The sequence below is a fragment of the Podarcis cretensis genome, assembly GCF_951804945.1.
Source record: "Podarcis cretensis genome assembly, chromosome: 9".
Lineage (NCBI taxonomy): Eukaryota > Metazoa > Chordata > Lepidosauria > Squamata > Lacertidae > Podarcis > Podarcis cretensis.
This window is the reverse complement of record NC_137178.1, coordinates 76,632,523-76,646,149: the sequence shown is the minus strand read 5'-3', so window position 1 is coordinate 76,646,149 and position 13,627 is coordinate 76,632,523. Positions and strand designations below refer to the sequence as shown.

General features: G+C 47.7%; 1 protein-coding gene across 1 annotated transcript in view; it reads left to right on the top strand.

Annotated features, from left to right (window-relative positions):
* Positions 1-5,633: 5,633 nt before the first annotated feature.
* HTRA3 (HtrA serine peptidase 3) overlaps positions 5,634-13,627 on the top strand; it is a 33,806-nt gene continuing 25,812 nt past the window's right edge. Inside the window, exon 1 of the mRNA XM_079991567.1 lies at positions 5,634-6,753. Within this exon, the coding sequence (XP_079847693.1) occupies positions 5,649-6,753 (1,105 nt within the window). The 5' untranslated portion in view covers positions 5,634-5,648. The remainder of the gene's footprint in view (positions 6,754-13,627) is intronic.

Below are 13,627 nucleotides of genomic sequence, written 5' to 3'. Positions count from 1 at the left end.
GTAAGTTGTTCTTCAACGTTTCTATTATTTTTTCTTGGTATGTAGCTTTAGTGTGTTTTTGTTTGTTTTTATGGAAATAAATGTTTTTTTTAAAAAAAAGAAAAGAAAATTTAACAAAAAACAGCCAAAAGCAATAGGGACTCAGACATCTTGTTTTAATAATAGCACTTTTTTTGGGGGGGGGCAATAAAACAAGTCTGTTCCTACAATACAAAAGAAAAAGGGAAAGTTTAAACAGTAGTACCCAGTTGCATCAAAGGTGTGTAAAATAATCCCTGAGAACGGAATCTAGAAGCAAACTCATCCCCTCAGAAGTCTCCCATTTGGGCACCTCAAGGGAGACGTGAAAGAGCCTCAGAGGGGAGCCTGGGGGCTTCTGCACCACCTCAGGCGGCTTTTGGGGAGCAAGTGTCAAGTGGGTGGGGTGACGGATATGGGGCCTTCAGCCACGAATTCACCCCCAAGCGGCCTCTGGCCCCTCAGGCCTGGAGGTCAGGCATTGGCATGCTCCGAGAAGCCTCCAGAGACCGGAAGCAGCCTGATCCTTTTGGGCCTGACCCAAGAGTCCGTTCCTTATCCCGGGGATGGCCGCACCCTCTGGGCAGAACAACGGTCAGAGAGGAGCAAGGCTGGCACAGCAACATCTCAAGCTGCGGGTGCCAAAAGGCCGGCTACCAGGGAGGGAAAGGAGGGCCCTTGGGCGAGTGGGAAAGATGGGGCTGAAGTCCTTGCAGCCAGGAAGCCCCCCTATGGGGGAGCCAGACCATGTAGTTCTCATTCCTCTCTCTGCCTGGGGACTGCGCTGCAGAACATGCCACGGAAAAGCAGCCCTCCCCTTGAAAATAAGATTTCAGTCCAATTCCTTCTGAATAAAGGGCCGAGATAAGCAGGGAGCTCAGAAGCGGCTTTACACCAAATCAGACATTTGGGTTAGCTAGCTCTGTATTCTTAAACGAGTGGTTTGGCTTGGCATAGGGCAGCTTCCAATGTTGCTTTTTGAATCTAAGAAATTCTGGTTAAGTGCCTTTTGGCAGTTTGGTCCCTCTGGGAAAAGATGACACAGCAAGTGGGAGATGAACCCAGCCCCAACCACTGGCCACAGAAGGAGCAACTGTGGCTGTTGCAAACCAGAAAATGGCTTATCTCCTGAGTTTACGCCAATAAAACTCAGACGAGGGGAGTTAGGAGTCCATCATTGTTTATTGCAAAGCAATAGGTTTCAGTTGGATCGTTCCGCAAAGGTTGCAACCCCGCCTGGGGTTCAGGCACAGGTATTTATAAATTTTAAAGAAAGCATTTCAATTTCCAGCAATCATATACATCATTGCCTCATTTCATGTTTAATACACATGTGCAATAAGCGTTAGCAATTTCTGCTGAATCAGTTCTGCTTCCCACCGCTGTCTGTTAATGTTCTGATTTCTCTTACATTGTGTTAGTATGCATGTTGGGAACCTATTTTACGCGTAGCCATTTGCACCATGGAGCAACTTATGTTCTAGCTTATGAGCTGTATTTCTGCCCGGGGGGGGGGGGGGGGTGGCGGCAACTTGCAGAATCATTGGTTTCATAAAATAATAGGCTACAATAACTTCTCTATTAGAAGCACACTCGAGGATTCCTAGGGGTACACATTAGCACATTTATTATGGGCCTTTGGGCCACCACTGCATGGGGACGGTGCTCCTCTCCTCCACTGCAGGGACGGCCAAGCAGCCAGAGGATTAAAGGCTGCCAGGTTGTGGGCACAGATTTTACCTGATATGCTTTTATTTGTTTCTGTGTTAATTTCTACATTGCCCTTTTAACAACAAAACCTTCTCAAGGCAGCATACTTAATAAAATCAACCTAAGAGATGAAATTTAAAGATAAACAAAGAGGCAAATATCAGAACATAAAAATAGGTCACAATATTCTTTAACATGGCATCTAAAATCAGGCACAGAAACCTCCCTAGAATACAAATGCAATGAACTGCACAACATAAGTGCTGCTGCATTAAATACCCCATTCTCTGTGGCCACTGAGGAATTCAATTACAATACAGTATTCCTCTTTTGTTTGTACAGTATACTCATTCATTTTTTAATCTTACATATTAAATCCATTTCTCTAAATGCCCCTTGTTTCTCTAAATGCCCCCTTTTAAGTGATGGCCCAAGGGACCTCCTGCATGCCCAGATGCGATTTCTCCTCAATTCCTTTCCCTCTAACGCACCTCAATCTTTTAGCTAAGCTGCACCGGCACTGATGCTCTCCTTAGGGCTTTTCCTCCTCTGAAGAAAGAGCTTTGGGGAAATAAAAACCAAGGAGAAGAGTGCCTCTGAGCATGTGCGGAGTGCCAGGCCAAGGCGCTTTCCCTAGCCTATCCAAAACGCCTTCCCAGCTCCCTTCTTGGAAGTATACACTTATGGGTTTGACGCGTTCGCAACTCACCCAAGTGTCCACTGTATCTGCATTTTTGAGTCCCTGAAGATTCTCAGCATCTTTGAATCTCATCTTTAGCAAACAAAGTTTTTCACATTCTCCTATATAAAATGGAAATGCTAACATGACTAAAAAACCCTTGTCCCTCCTTATTTCACCTGTGTGAATTAACCAAGTATTGTTATAGATTTAGGGAAATCCTAGAAATTAATAAATAATAGGATTTTTGTTATTTCTGATATGGAGAATGTATACAAAGGAATTCCTGGGAGGCCTGGAGGAATCCAGGAAGCTGGAGATCGCTTGAAGGGGAAGCGTTACTGTGTTTTAAAATGTGCCACTATGCTATCATTTGCTTTTAGTAAATCTGCTAAACAGTTATGGAAAACTTATTTTTTATTCAGTTGTTTTTTATGAGGGAGTGGTGGTTTTATAGATTAGGGTAAACCCTCAAAATCAGTAAATGCTAGGACATTTGTGATATGGAGAATGCAAGCTGCAAAGGAATTCTTGAGCTCGCTTAAGCAAAACTGGCTGATCTACAGCTATCAAAAGAACTGGAGGCAGCTTGTTTCCTAGGGCAGCAAAATGTCCTGGGCCTGCTCTGTGCTGAAGTCTGCTGCCTTTCCTCATTAAAAAAACAACAAGGAAAGGAGGTGTAATATCTGTAACATTTTCTCTCCTCTTGGTACAAACTTTCAGGTAGATGTACCTTGGAAGAGAGATTGTTCAGCTCTCTCACAGAACTAGCATTCCCTTGGGAACGGAGGGAGGGATGGAGTGACTAATAATTAGAAACAGGTTTGCATTTGTAGGGGACGGGAGTGGCGTTGTGGGTTAAACCACACAGCCTAGGACTTGCCAATCAGAAGGTCGGCAGTTCGTACCCCCGCGATGGGGTTAGCTCCCGTTGTTCAGTCCCTGCTCCTGCCAACCTAGCAGTTTGAAAGGACCCCAAAAAGTGCAAGTAGATAAATAGGTACCGCTCTGGCGGGAACGTAAGCAGCGTTTCCGTGTGCTGCTCTGGTACGCCGGCTCCCTTGGCCAATAAAGCGAGATGAGCGCCGCAACCCCAGAGTCGGCCATGACTGGACCTAATGGTCAGGGGTCCCTTTACCTTGCATTTGTAGTTATAGTATTTCCTAAAGGTCTGTGGTGACAGTACTTCCCCCACCAAAAGCACAAACCTGCTTTCGCACTCTAGCTCTGAACCAGAAGTGTGGGGAAGCAGCAGAGAACGAGGGCACGAATGCTTGCCTTGGCATCGATATCCTGTCAGTCTCAGAACCATCAATCTGGCCAGCAGAGATTAGGGAAATTGCTGTGATCCCTGAGGATGTCAGCACAACGGAAAGCTGCAAAATCACTCATTTTTTGCACTGGTGGCTTTTGGGTCTGTGGGGCCCTGTCCACAGTACTTTTGGGCGACCCCATTTGCCCACCTAACATGACTATGTTTGAAACTATGATGGGGCTAAATGCATAAGAATGGATTAATAACATGGATTGTCTTTTTATGGTCCTCCAGATCTTCTGGAGAATTTTTTTGTTAAAAGATGTAAATACAAGGCATATGCCAAGTGGCATCCTGAGCAGGAAAATGTGCTAGTCACCATCAACCCAATCAAAGCATGACCCCTGACCATTAGGTCCAGACATGTCCGACTCTGGGGTTGCGGCGCTCTGTTGGTTTCTGCTCTCTTCACTGTGCAGCAAAGTGCTTGTCACGAGACAGGTGTTTACATTCCACAGAGTTGCTGTTGGGTTTTCTCACGGGAAAGGGAGACTGGATGTGACGTACACTGGTTTCCTGTATTTCACTGATCACACAGTGATTCTCTCCGTGCTTCAGAGGAGAGAGGATGCATTTTCTGCTCCGGCAGAGGCAAGATGTTTTTCTGTAATCTACCAGCTTTGAAAAGTAAATAAAGCAATATAGAGTATGTGCACGTATTCCTCATCATTCCGCTGTGCACGGGACACTACAAATCAACATGTTTATCACGCTTTATTGGCCGAGGGAGTCGGAGTACAGCTTCCGGGTCATGTGGACAGCAGGACTAAGCCGCTTCTGGCAAACCAGAGCAGCGCACGGAAACACCGTTTACCTTCCCACCGGAGCGGTACCTATTTATCTACTTGCACTTTGACATGCTTTTGAACTGCTAGATTGGCAGGAGCAGGAACTGAGCAGCGGGAGCTCACCCCGACACAGGGATTCGAACCACCGACCTTCTGATCGGCAAGTCCTAGGCTCTGTGGTTTAACCCACAGCACCACCCGCGTCCCTTGGAGCCAATTTGATTCCCTCCCTCCCTCTCTCTCTTTTTTTTCTTTTCCTTCTCCTCCTGCGATGAGGCTACATTTTAATATTTTAATGTTCCATTATTTTAATGTTGTATTTTATTTTTGTTTTTAAGTTGTAATCATTCATCTTGTTTTTATTATTGTTTGTAAGCCGCTCTGAGCCCGGCCTTGGCTGGGGAGGGCGGGGTATAAATAAAAAAATATTATTATTATTATTATTATTAATCCAATGCTAGCCCTACTCAAAACAGACCCATTGAAATGAATGGACATGAATAACTTAGGCCCATTAATTTCAATGGATCTACTCTAAGTAGGGCCAGTATAATCCTTCATTGCTAGTTAGTCACATGATACACAGAATCACTGCTGTTCTGTCACCAAAATGTGGAGAAGAAAAAACCCAGAAGCGAATAACTGTAGTACAGTGGTACCTCAGGTTAAGTACTTAATTCGTTCTGGAGGTCCGTTCTTAACTTGAAACTGTTCTTAACCTGAAGCACCACTTTAGCTAATGGGGCCTCCTGCTGCTGCGGCGCCGCCGGAGCACGGTTTCTGTTCTCATCCTGAAGCAAAGTACTTAACCCGAGGTAATATTTCTGGGTTAGCAGAGTCTGTAACCTGAAGTGTATGTAACCTGAGGTACCACTGTACCAGCAGGGAATAAGGTTAAGAGAAGTAGCCTTCTCTTCTGCCTTGGGGAGACCACCTGCTCACGAGGAGCTGGAGGGCAACTAATAAGCAACAGTCTCCTGCAAGGCAGCGAAGTATAGCAAGAATCATTAGGAGGAGGTTCACTGGTGCTTCAGGCACAGCAGAAACAAGGGCAGCAGTTGCCACAACGGGCAATGAGACATTGGGAACATATTTGAAGATCTTGTTTACACTGCGGTGGCAGACACCCGACCGTCGCATGTTTTTGCATACAGCCGCAGAACTTGCTGCTGTCTCGCCGTCGCCATTTCCAGCCACCTTGTATCGATCTCCCCGACGGCGATGCCTTATTCTTTATCACATGCGGGCCTTTGCAAATTGGTACTTCCACCCCGTGCCTTTCTTTCTCTGCATCGTTTTTCTATTTTGCATCGATCCGGAGCGCGTTTGCACCGATCTGGAGGAAAAGTGGCTCGGCACGGAAACCCCGCCGCGCGCTGCAAGTTGTAGCTGTGCGGAGGCCGCGTTCTGGTCGCGGGAAGCGGGGCCGGCGCTGGTTTCTAAGAAGAGCCGAGGGCGCTCCGGCTTGGGAGGGCGGGGAGGGGCGAGTCCGCGTCCCGACAGCGGGCCACCCTTCCCGCGCAGCGCTGGCCGCCCCTTTCGGAGCCTCCAGCTGGCGCTGCGCCCCTTGGCAAGCGGGGAAGAGCCGCGTCAGTGTCCCCACGTAGCCTCGAGGGCCTCCTTCCCACCACCTCCGCGCCTCCTTCGACAGCAGCAGCAGCAGCAGCAGCCAGCCCGGCGAAGCCCCCTCACTCGCTCGCTCGCTCGCTCGCTGCCGGTTGGGCTTCGCCTCGGCGGCTCCCGGGGCTCCAGCGCGCACCGCCTTCCCGCCCTTGGCGCGGCGCCCTCGGCGGGGCTCGGCGCCGGGCTGCCGGCCATGAGGGCGCCGGCGCTGGCGCTGCTGGTGGTGGTGGCGGCGGCGCTGCTGCTGGGGCGCGGCTGGGGCGCGCGGTGCCCGGCGCGCTGCGACGTGTCGCGCTGCCCGAGCCCCGGCTGCCCCAGCGGCTACGTGCCCGACGGCTGCAACTGCTGCTTGGTGTGCGCGGCGGGCGAGGGCGAAGCGTGCGGCCGCGCCGAGGACCCGCCGTGCGGAGACGACCTCCAGTGCCGCTTCCCGGCCGCCGCCGCGGGGCAGGGCCAGGGCCAGGGCCCCGGCGTGTGCCAGTGCCAGCTCCGCGCGCCCGTGTGCGGCAGCGACGGCAGGACCTACGCCAACGGGTGCCGCCTCAAGAGCGCCGAGCGCCAGGCTCTGCAGCAGGGGCTGCCGCCCGTCGTGCAGGTCCAGAAGGGCGCCTGCCGAGCCGGTAAGAGCCGCGCCGACCCCCGCCAGACCCCTAAGAAGCCGGGGCCAAGCCGAGAACCCGCCGCCCTCTGGCCCGAAGGGAGAGCAGCCGCTTAGGGGCCGCCTTCTCCTCCAGCCCCCGGCAGTGGCGTAGCGTGGGTTGTCAGCACCCGGGGCAAGGCAAGTAATTTGCGCCCCCTAACCCATGGATTTGCACCCCCTAACCCATGGATTTGCGCCCCCTAACCCGTGGATTTGCGCCCCCCTAACTCGTGGATTTGCACCCCCTAACCCATGGATTTGCGCCCCCTAACCCGTGGATTTGCGCCCCCCTAACTCGTGGATTTGCACCCCCTAACCCATGGATTTGCGCCCCCTAACCCGTGGATTTGCACCCCCTAACCCGTGGATTTGCGCCCCCCTAACTCGTGGATTTGCACCCCCTAACCCGTGGATTTGCGCCCCCTAACCCGTGGATTTGCACCCCCTAACCCATGGATTTGCGCCCCCTAACCCGTGGATTTGCACCCCTAACCCATGGATTTGCGCCCCCTAACCCGTGGATTTGCACCCCCTAACCCATGGATTTGCGCCCCCTAACCCGTGGATTTGCACCCCTAACCCGTGGATTTGCGCCCCCTAACCCGTGGATTTGCACCCCCTAACCCATGGATTTGCGCCCCCTAACCCGTGGATTTGCACCCCTAACCCGTGGATTTGCGCCCCCTAACCCGTGGATTTGCACCCCTAACCCGTGGATTTGCGCCCCCTAACCCGTGGATTTGCACCCCCTAACCCATGGATTTGCACCCCCTAACCCATGGATTTGCGCCCCCTAACCCGTGGATTTGCGCCCCCTAACCCTAACCCGCAGATGTTGCGCCCGGTGCGGCCGGCCCCCCCTGCACCCCCCACGCTACGCCACTGGCCCCCAGACGGCCACGGACCCTCCGGGTCTTGCTCCTGATCCGCTTGCTACTGCGAAAGAGAAATACGGAGCGGGATGGGAGCTTTAGACGCAGGACTTTGAAGGCGGCCTGACAGCTGTCACTTCTGCAGCGTGGTGGTCTCTGTGATCTCACTCCGCCCTGCCGAACAGGTTTTGTATGCTTCTGTGGCGCTTCAGAAACCTGCAACACCTGTTCCACCAGAGAGAATAGCAGTGCAAAAGATGAGTGAGTGTATATGCGCGCGATGCACAACTTGCATCGTTCGCCTTCAGCTGTCTTGTTGCTGACAGCTTTCTTATTGAGCCAACAACCGTAGGCAAGCTTTTTATGGCAGTGCGCTCTTCCTGACGGGGCATTCTTCTGGGGAAGGCAATGCTTTATTCCATTAAAAGACAAAAAAAAATAATACTGATTTGTGCCACGTGCCAACGTGCCAACAGAACCAATTTGGGAGCAACCTCTCCATGTAATAACAGCTTAGTAGGGAAATGAGAAGGATTTAATGCACTGCATTAACTTCTCTCTCCGGTGGGGGAGCATGTACTACTGGCAGCATCTCAAGAACGTTTTGTTCTGATATGGTTCCTTCTGTCAGCTGAACCCTTTTCAGTTCCCTTCATAGTGCATCATGCCGACGAAGCCTAACAGTAAGCCTCTGATCTTCAAAAAGTTATACATTTAGAGGATTATATTCCCACATTGACCTGCATGCAGTGGAAAAGGGGCTGGGAGAGGAGGTGGCTCTGCGTCCAAAACAAGAAAAGAAAAACAATCTTGCTAGGGTCAAACCGCATGTTACACTGGGGCACTCAGGGCTGGCCCACCCACCAGGCAAAGTGAGGCAACCAGCTTGGGTGGCAGGATCCACAAGGGCAGCAGATCTGGCCTCCAAGGAATGCCAGTGGCAGTTATGGCACACTTCTCGGAGGCCGAATCTGGCACCTCCTTGGCAGCCCCCCACCCACTGCTGCCTCTACAGTGACCTTTTGGCAAATAGGAGGCGCTGCTGGTCTCCTCCCACTCTTGTTCCTAATGCAGATCCTTATTCCCCACTTGCTCCTGATCTAGATCATCGCTCACTCCTTCCCTGGCAGGGTGACAAACCCACTTTGTGGTTCACTTCAAATGCCTTGGGCCAGCTCTGGCAGTAGCATCAAATCAAAGCTGCAACAACAAACTAAGACGTGCTGTGAACAACTCTTTTTTTTTAATAAGATATTTATTAAAGATTTTCTTAATACAATAAATAGGAACAAACAAACAAAGTAACATAATCATACTTTCTTCACCTCATTGGACTTCCTCGCGTCCCTCGTTCCTGCGTTCCAAGTTTGTCAAACTTTATCCAGCAATTTATCACCTTATTTCAATTCTTATTTTATAATTTTCAAATATTGTATCCCTAATTTTAGATAATTTAACCCAAACCTTAAAAGCTTAATTTTAACATAATATTTATCCAAAATTTAACTTTTCTTATATTTTTACTTATCTTCATATTCCTTTCGACTAATTTAATGGTGCCATATTATTTGTAATCTTGCATCTTTCTTAACACTCATACAGTTTACAATATTTTTGTAAATAGTCCTTGAATTTCTTCCAGTCCTCCTCCACTGCCTCTTCTCCCAGGTCTCGAATTCTGCCGGTCATTTCTGCTAACTCCATATAGTCCATCAGTTGCATCTGCCATTCTTCCAGTGTGGGTAAATCTTGAGTTTTCCAATGCTTGGCGACTAGTATCCTTGCTGCTGTTGTTGCATACATAAAAAATGTTCGGTCCTTCTTTAACACCCTCTGGTCGACGATGCCCAAAAGGAAGGCCTCTGGTTTCTTAAGGAAGGTATACTTAAATACCTTTTTCAACTCGTTATATTTCATTTCCCAGAAAGCCTTGACTCTAGGGCAGGTCCACCAGAGGTGAAAAAACGTTCCTTCAGTTTCTTTACATTTCCAACATTTATTATCAGACAAATGGTATATTTTTGCAAGCTTGACTGGGGTAATGTACCACCTATATATCATTTTCATAATATTTTCTTTCAAGGCATTACATGCCGTGAATTTCAGACCGGTGGTCCATAACCTTTCCCAGTCAACAAACATAATATTGTACCCAATGTCCTGTGCCCATTTTATCATAACCGATTTAACCATTTCATCTTGTGTATTCCATTTTAACAGCAAATTATACATTCTGGAAAGTACCTTAGTCTTAGGTTATAACAGCTCCGTTTCCAACTTTGATTTTTCCACCTGGAATCCTATCTTTTTATCCAATTTAAAAACCTCTTTAATCTGAGCGTAATGTAGCCAATCTTGCACTTTGTCTTTTAATTTCTCCATACTCTGCACGTGCTGTGAACAACTCTTGGCAGTGGCACAAATTGTGGTTCCATGTTCTTGTGGGACCAACTGTGGGTCACAGACTGATCTAAAGTGGGTCACATTAAAACAAGCAACACTATCACCATTTTGAGATAGGATAAAACATTAAGAAGTGGGTCTCTAAATACATATTTTGGGTGCTGTGTGGTGGCATCTCTCCTCCCTTCCCTTTGTGTATTGTGCTCCAAAATGGACCAATGTACGGGGACTCCCAACTCCTCCCTGGACAGATGCCTCTAGTATTATTGGTGGTTCCTCTAGTTGGTGGTGCTTATGTCACTGGAGCTGATGGCTTGGTGGTGCTGTGATGTGTCCTTCATCAACCTCTCACCATGCATGTGGGTGATTTCACCAGCACACTCTCCAGATCTGCCTTTCTCAACCTTGGGTCCCCAAATGTTCTTGAACTTCAACTACAACTCCCATCATCCCTGACCACCGGCCATGCTGGCTAGGAATTATGGGAGTTGTAGTCCAACAACATCTGGGGCCCCATGGTTGAGAAAGGCTATTCCAGTTGGTGGGCACAGGCAGTGTTTCAAGGAGCACTAAGGAAGCAAGCCTAGAGACTAGGTTGATGTCCGTTGTTTCCATAACTCTTCTTGTTATGAGACTTTTGTGGGTGACCAGAGAGTTTGTTTGGATCCTGGGTGAGAACTTGGAGGGAGCATGTGTGTCAGAAGGAAAATGAATTGATACTGATTTATATATATTAGTCACTTTGCATTATGGGACGCAGGTGGCGCTGTGGGTTAAAGCCTCAGCGCCTAGGGCTTGCCGATCGAAAGGTCGGCAGTTCGAATCCCTGTGGCGGGGTGCGCTCCCGCTGCTCGGTCCCAGCGCCTGCCAACCTAGCAGTTCGAAAGCACCTCCGGGTGCAAGTAGATAAATAGGGACCGCTTACCAGCGGGAAGGTAAACGGCGTTTCCGTGTGCGGCTCTGGCTCGCCAGAGCAGCGATGTCACGCTGGCCACGTGACCCGGAAGTGTCTCCGGACAGCGCTGGCCCCTGGCCTCTTAAGTGAGATGGGCGCACAACCCCAGAGTCTGTCAAGACTGGCCCGTACGGGCAGGGGTACCTTTACCTTTACCTTTACACTTTGCATTAATGGAACATTTTAATACGTAACGGTGTAATTTTGTAATATTTAAGTTGTCTGTTGCTTTTTAAGCTTTTAGTACACTGCTTAGAGATGTTTTAAACATATTAAGCAGGATAGAAATTAAATAATCAATGACTTCTCTTCTAAAATGCTATTTTAGTAGGATTTGGCAGGAGCTGTTTTTTTGGCATAATAGTCGCTTACCTTCCCCCATATCCTGCATCCTGGTGTAACTAGGGTATAGGATTGCTCTGTAAGTGGAACTGATGGGTTTTTTTCCTCGAATCAGAAACCCCAGTTGAACTATTTTGGGCTGTTGGGTAACATTTTCAGATAGTATGTAAAATTTACATGACACACTTTTTAAAGTTTTTGTTTAGCAACTTATGTCAAACATGCTAAATCAGTTCTCCTTGGTTTTAGGACAGTGGGAAGTTTTTGGGGGGGAAACTTTCCATTCAGTTTTTCCCAGAAAACCCACATAATCTGCTAGAAATACAAACACTCAAACAATAACATTATTTTCTTTTCCGGTTGTTTCCTGCAAGTTTCAGACAGTTTCAAAATGTTTACTTTGGTTTTCTGTGTGTGCAAGTCATACCATTTGAAAATTTTAAAAACAGCATTTCATAGTTCTGTGGCTGAGTCATGAAAACATGTGCACAATGGGCTGTGATCTTTTTGTTTTTGAAGAAGAACTGTTTTACCCTGTAAATTAAAGCCTCTTAGTAATGCAGAAACTCTTAACACAATATTTGGAGGTTGGCAAAGGGAGAAAAAAAGCCATTATCTTAGGCTGCATACACAAAGCAGTTTAAAATGGATTCAGTGTGTGGCATCTTTTTCACACTCCCCTCCATTTAATTTCGATTTCCCTGATCCACAGATAATGTGGTTTGTTGGGGGGGGGGAATCAACATATAATTTCATTTTACCCAACTGTGGACATATTGAATAGTATTGTGTGTGAGGGAGGGGGTTTAACCTATGTGCTAATGTTTTGTTGGATATCACGACATTCTTCAGTGGGCTGCTGGTGGGTTGAGAGCAACACATATTTTATGTAAAAAAAAAAACAACAACAACCCACTGTTTTGTGTAAGTGTGCTATATCACAAAACTTGTATCTCAAAAACATTTTTTTAAATAAAAAAATGCCCACCCACACGGTTAAACAAATATTCTCACAGCAGACCTCACAACACTTTTATTGTCACCATCATTATTAAATAAATTTATATGCTGCCTTTCAACCCAAGATCACAGGGTGGTTGAAATTCTGATGGGAAGCCCACTCACAGGTGGGGAATGCGCTGTTGTGCTGCTTTCGGGTGTCTGATTGGTCATGGCAAAAACAGGATGCTTGACTAGACGGGCCATTGGCTCAATCCAGCAAGCTCTTCTTATATTCTTGGGACCTAAGTGCAACCACATTCTCCCCATTTGTGATGCCCAGAAACTGGTACACTGAAGATGGAACATGGTTAAGAGCAAATGATAGGCTTACAGTGGTACCTCTGAATGTGAACGGGTAGACCAAATGATGCCTCCAAAATGAAAACACAAAATACATACAAGAAGAAGAAGAAGAAGAACAATAACAACAACAACAGAAACAACAACAACAACAACAACAACAGAAACACTACCCCACACACATTTAAAAGGACATAGAAAAACAACAACAACAACAACAACAACAGAAACACTACCCCACACACATTTAAAAGGACATAGAATCAGCCAAAGGCTTGGGTGAAGAGGATTGTTTTTGCCTGGTGCCTAAAAATATGTAGTGAAGGTGCCAACAAACCTCCCTGGGGAGAGCATTTCACAAACAGGGAGCCACTGCAGAAAAGACCCATTCCCTTGTTGCCACCATGATTTTCGCCAGGCAGGTCTGGATTAGTTCATATGGGGATAGGTGGTCCTTTGTGCAAGTCTGGTATAATGGAAAACTTGTATTTCAAAAATGGAAAAGAATTGGCTGTGTGCACAGTTAAACAAATATGCCCACAATTGACCTCAGGTTTCCAGAAGTTATGGTGGGTGGGGAAATACCAACCGAGGGGAGAGGACAACACCACAGGGTGCAAATAAATGCAGCTCATCTCACTCGTGTGGACAGGAAGCCTCAAGACCTTGAGAGTTCAATTGAATGCTCATGGTGCACAAAAGCACATCCGGGAAAATCAAAGTTGTGTGGCTCACATGCACTTTAAACCCCTCTGGTGTGCCTGGCAGGGTGTAGAAGTATGAATGGTGGCTGAATGTATAAAAGGCCTTTTTTGTTTGTTTAATGAGGAATAACTTCGATGGAGGATTTGGAATCACAGTAAATATACATAGAAAGGAAATGGGTGTTGGGAAATTAAAAGGTGATGGGAAAACACACATAGGAGCTTGAAGTATATACTTACTGAGAGTCAAAGCCCAAAGCAGGGGGCAGCATATAC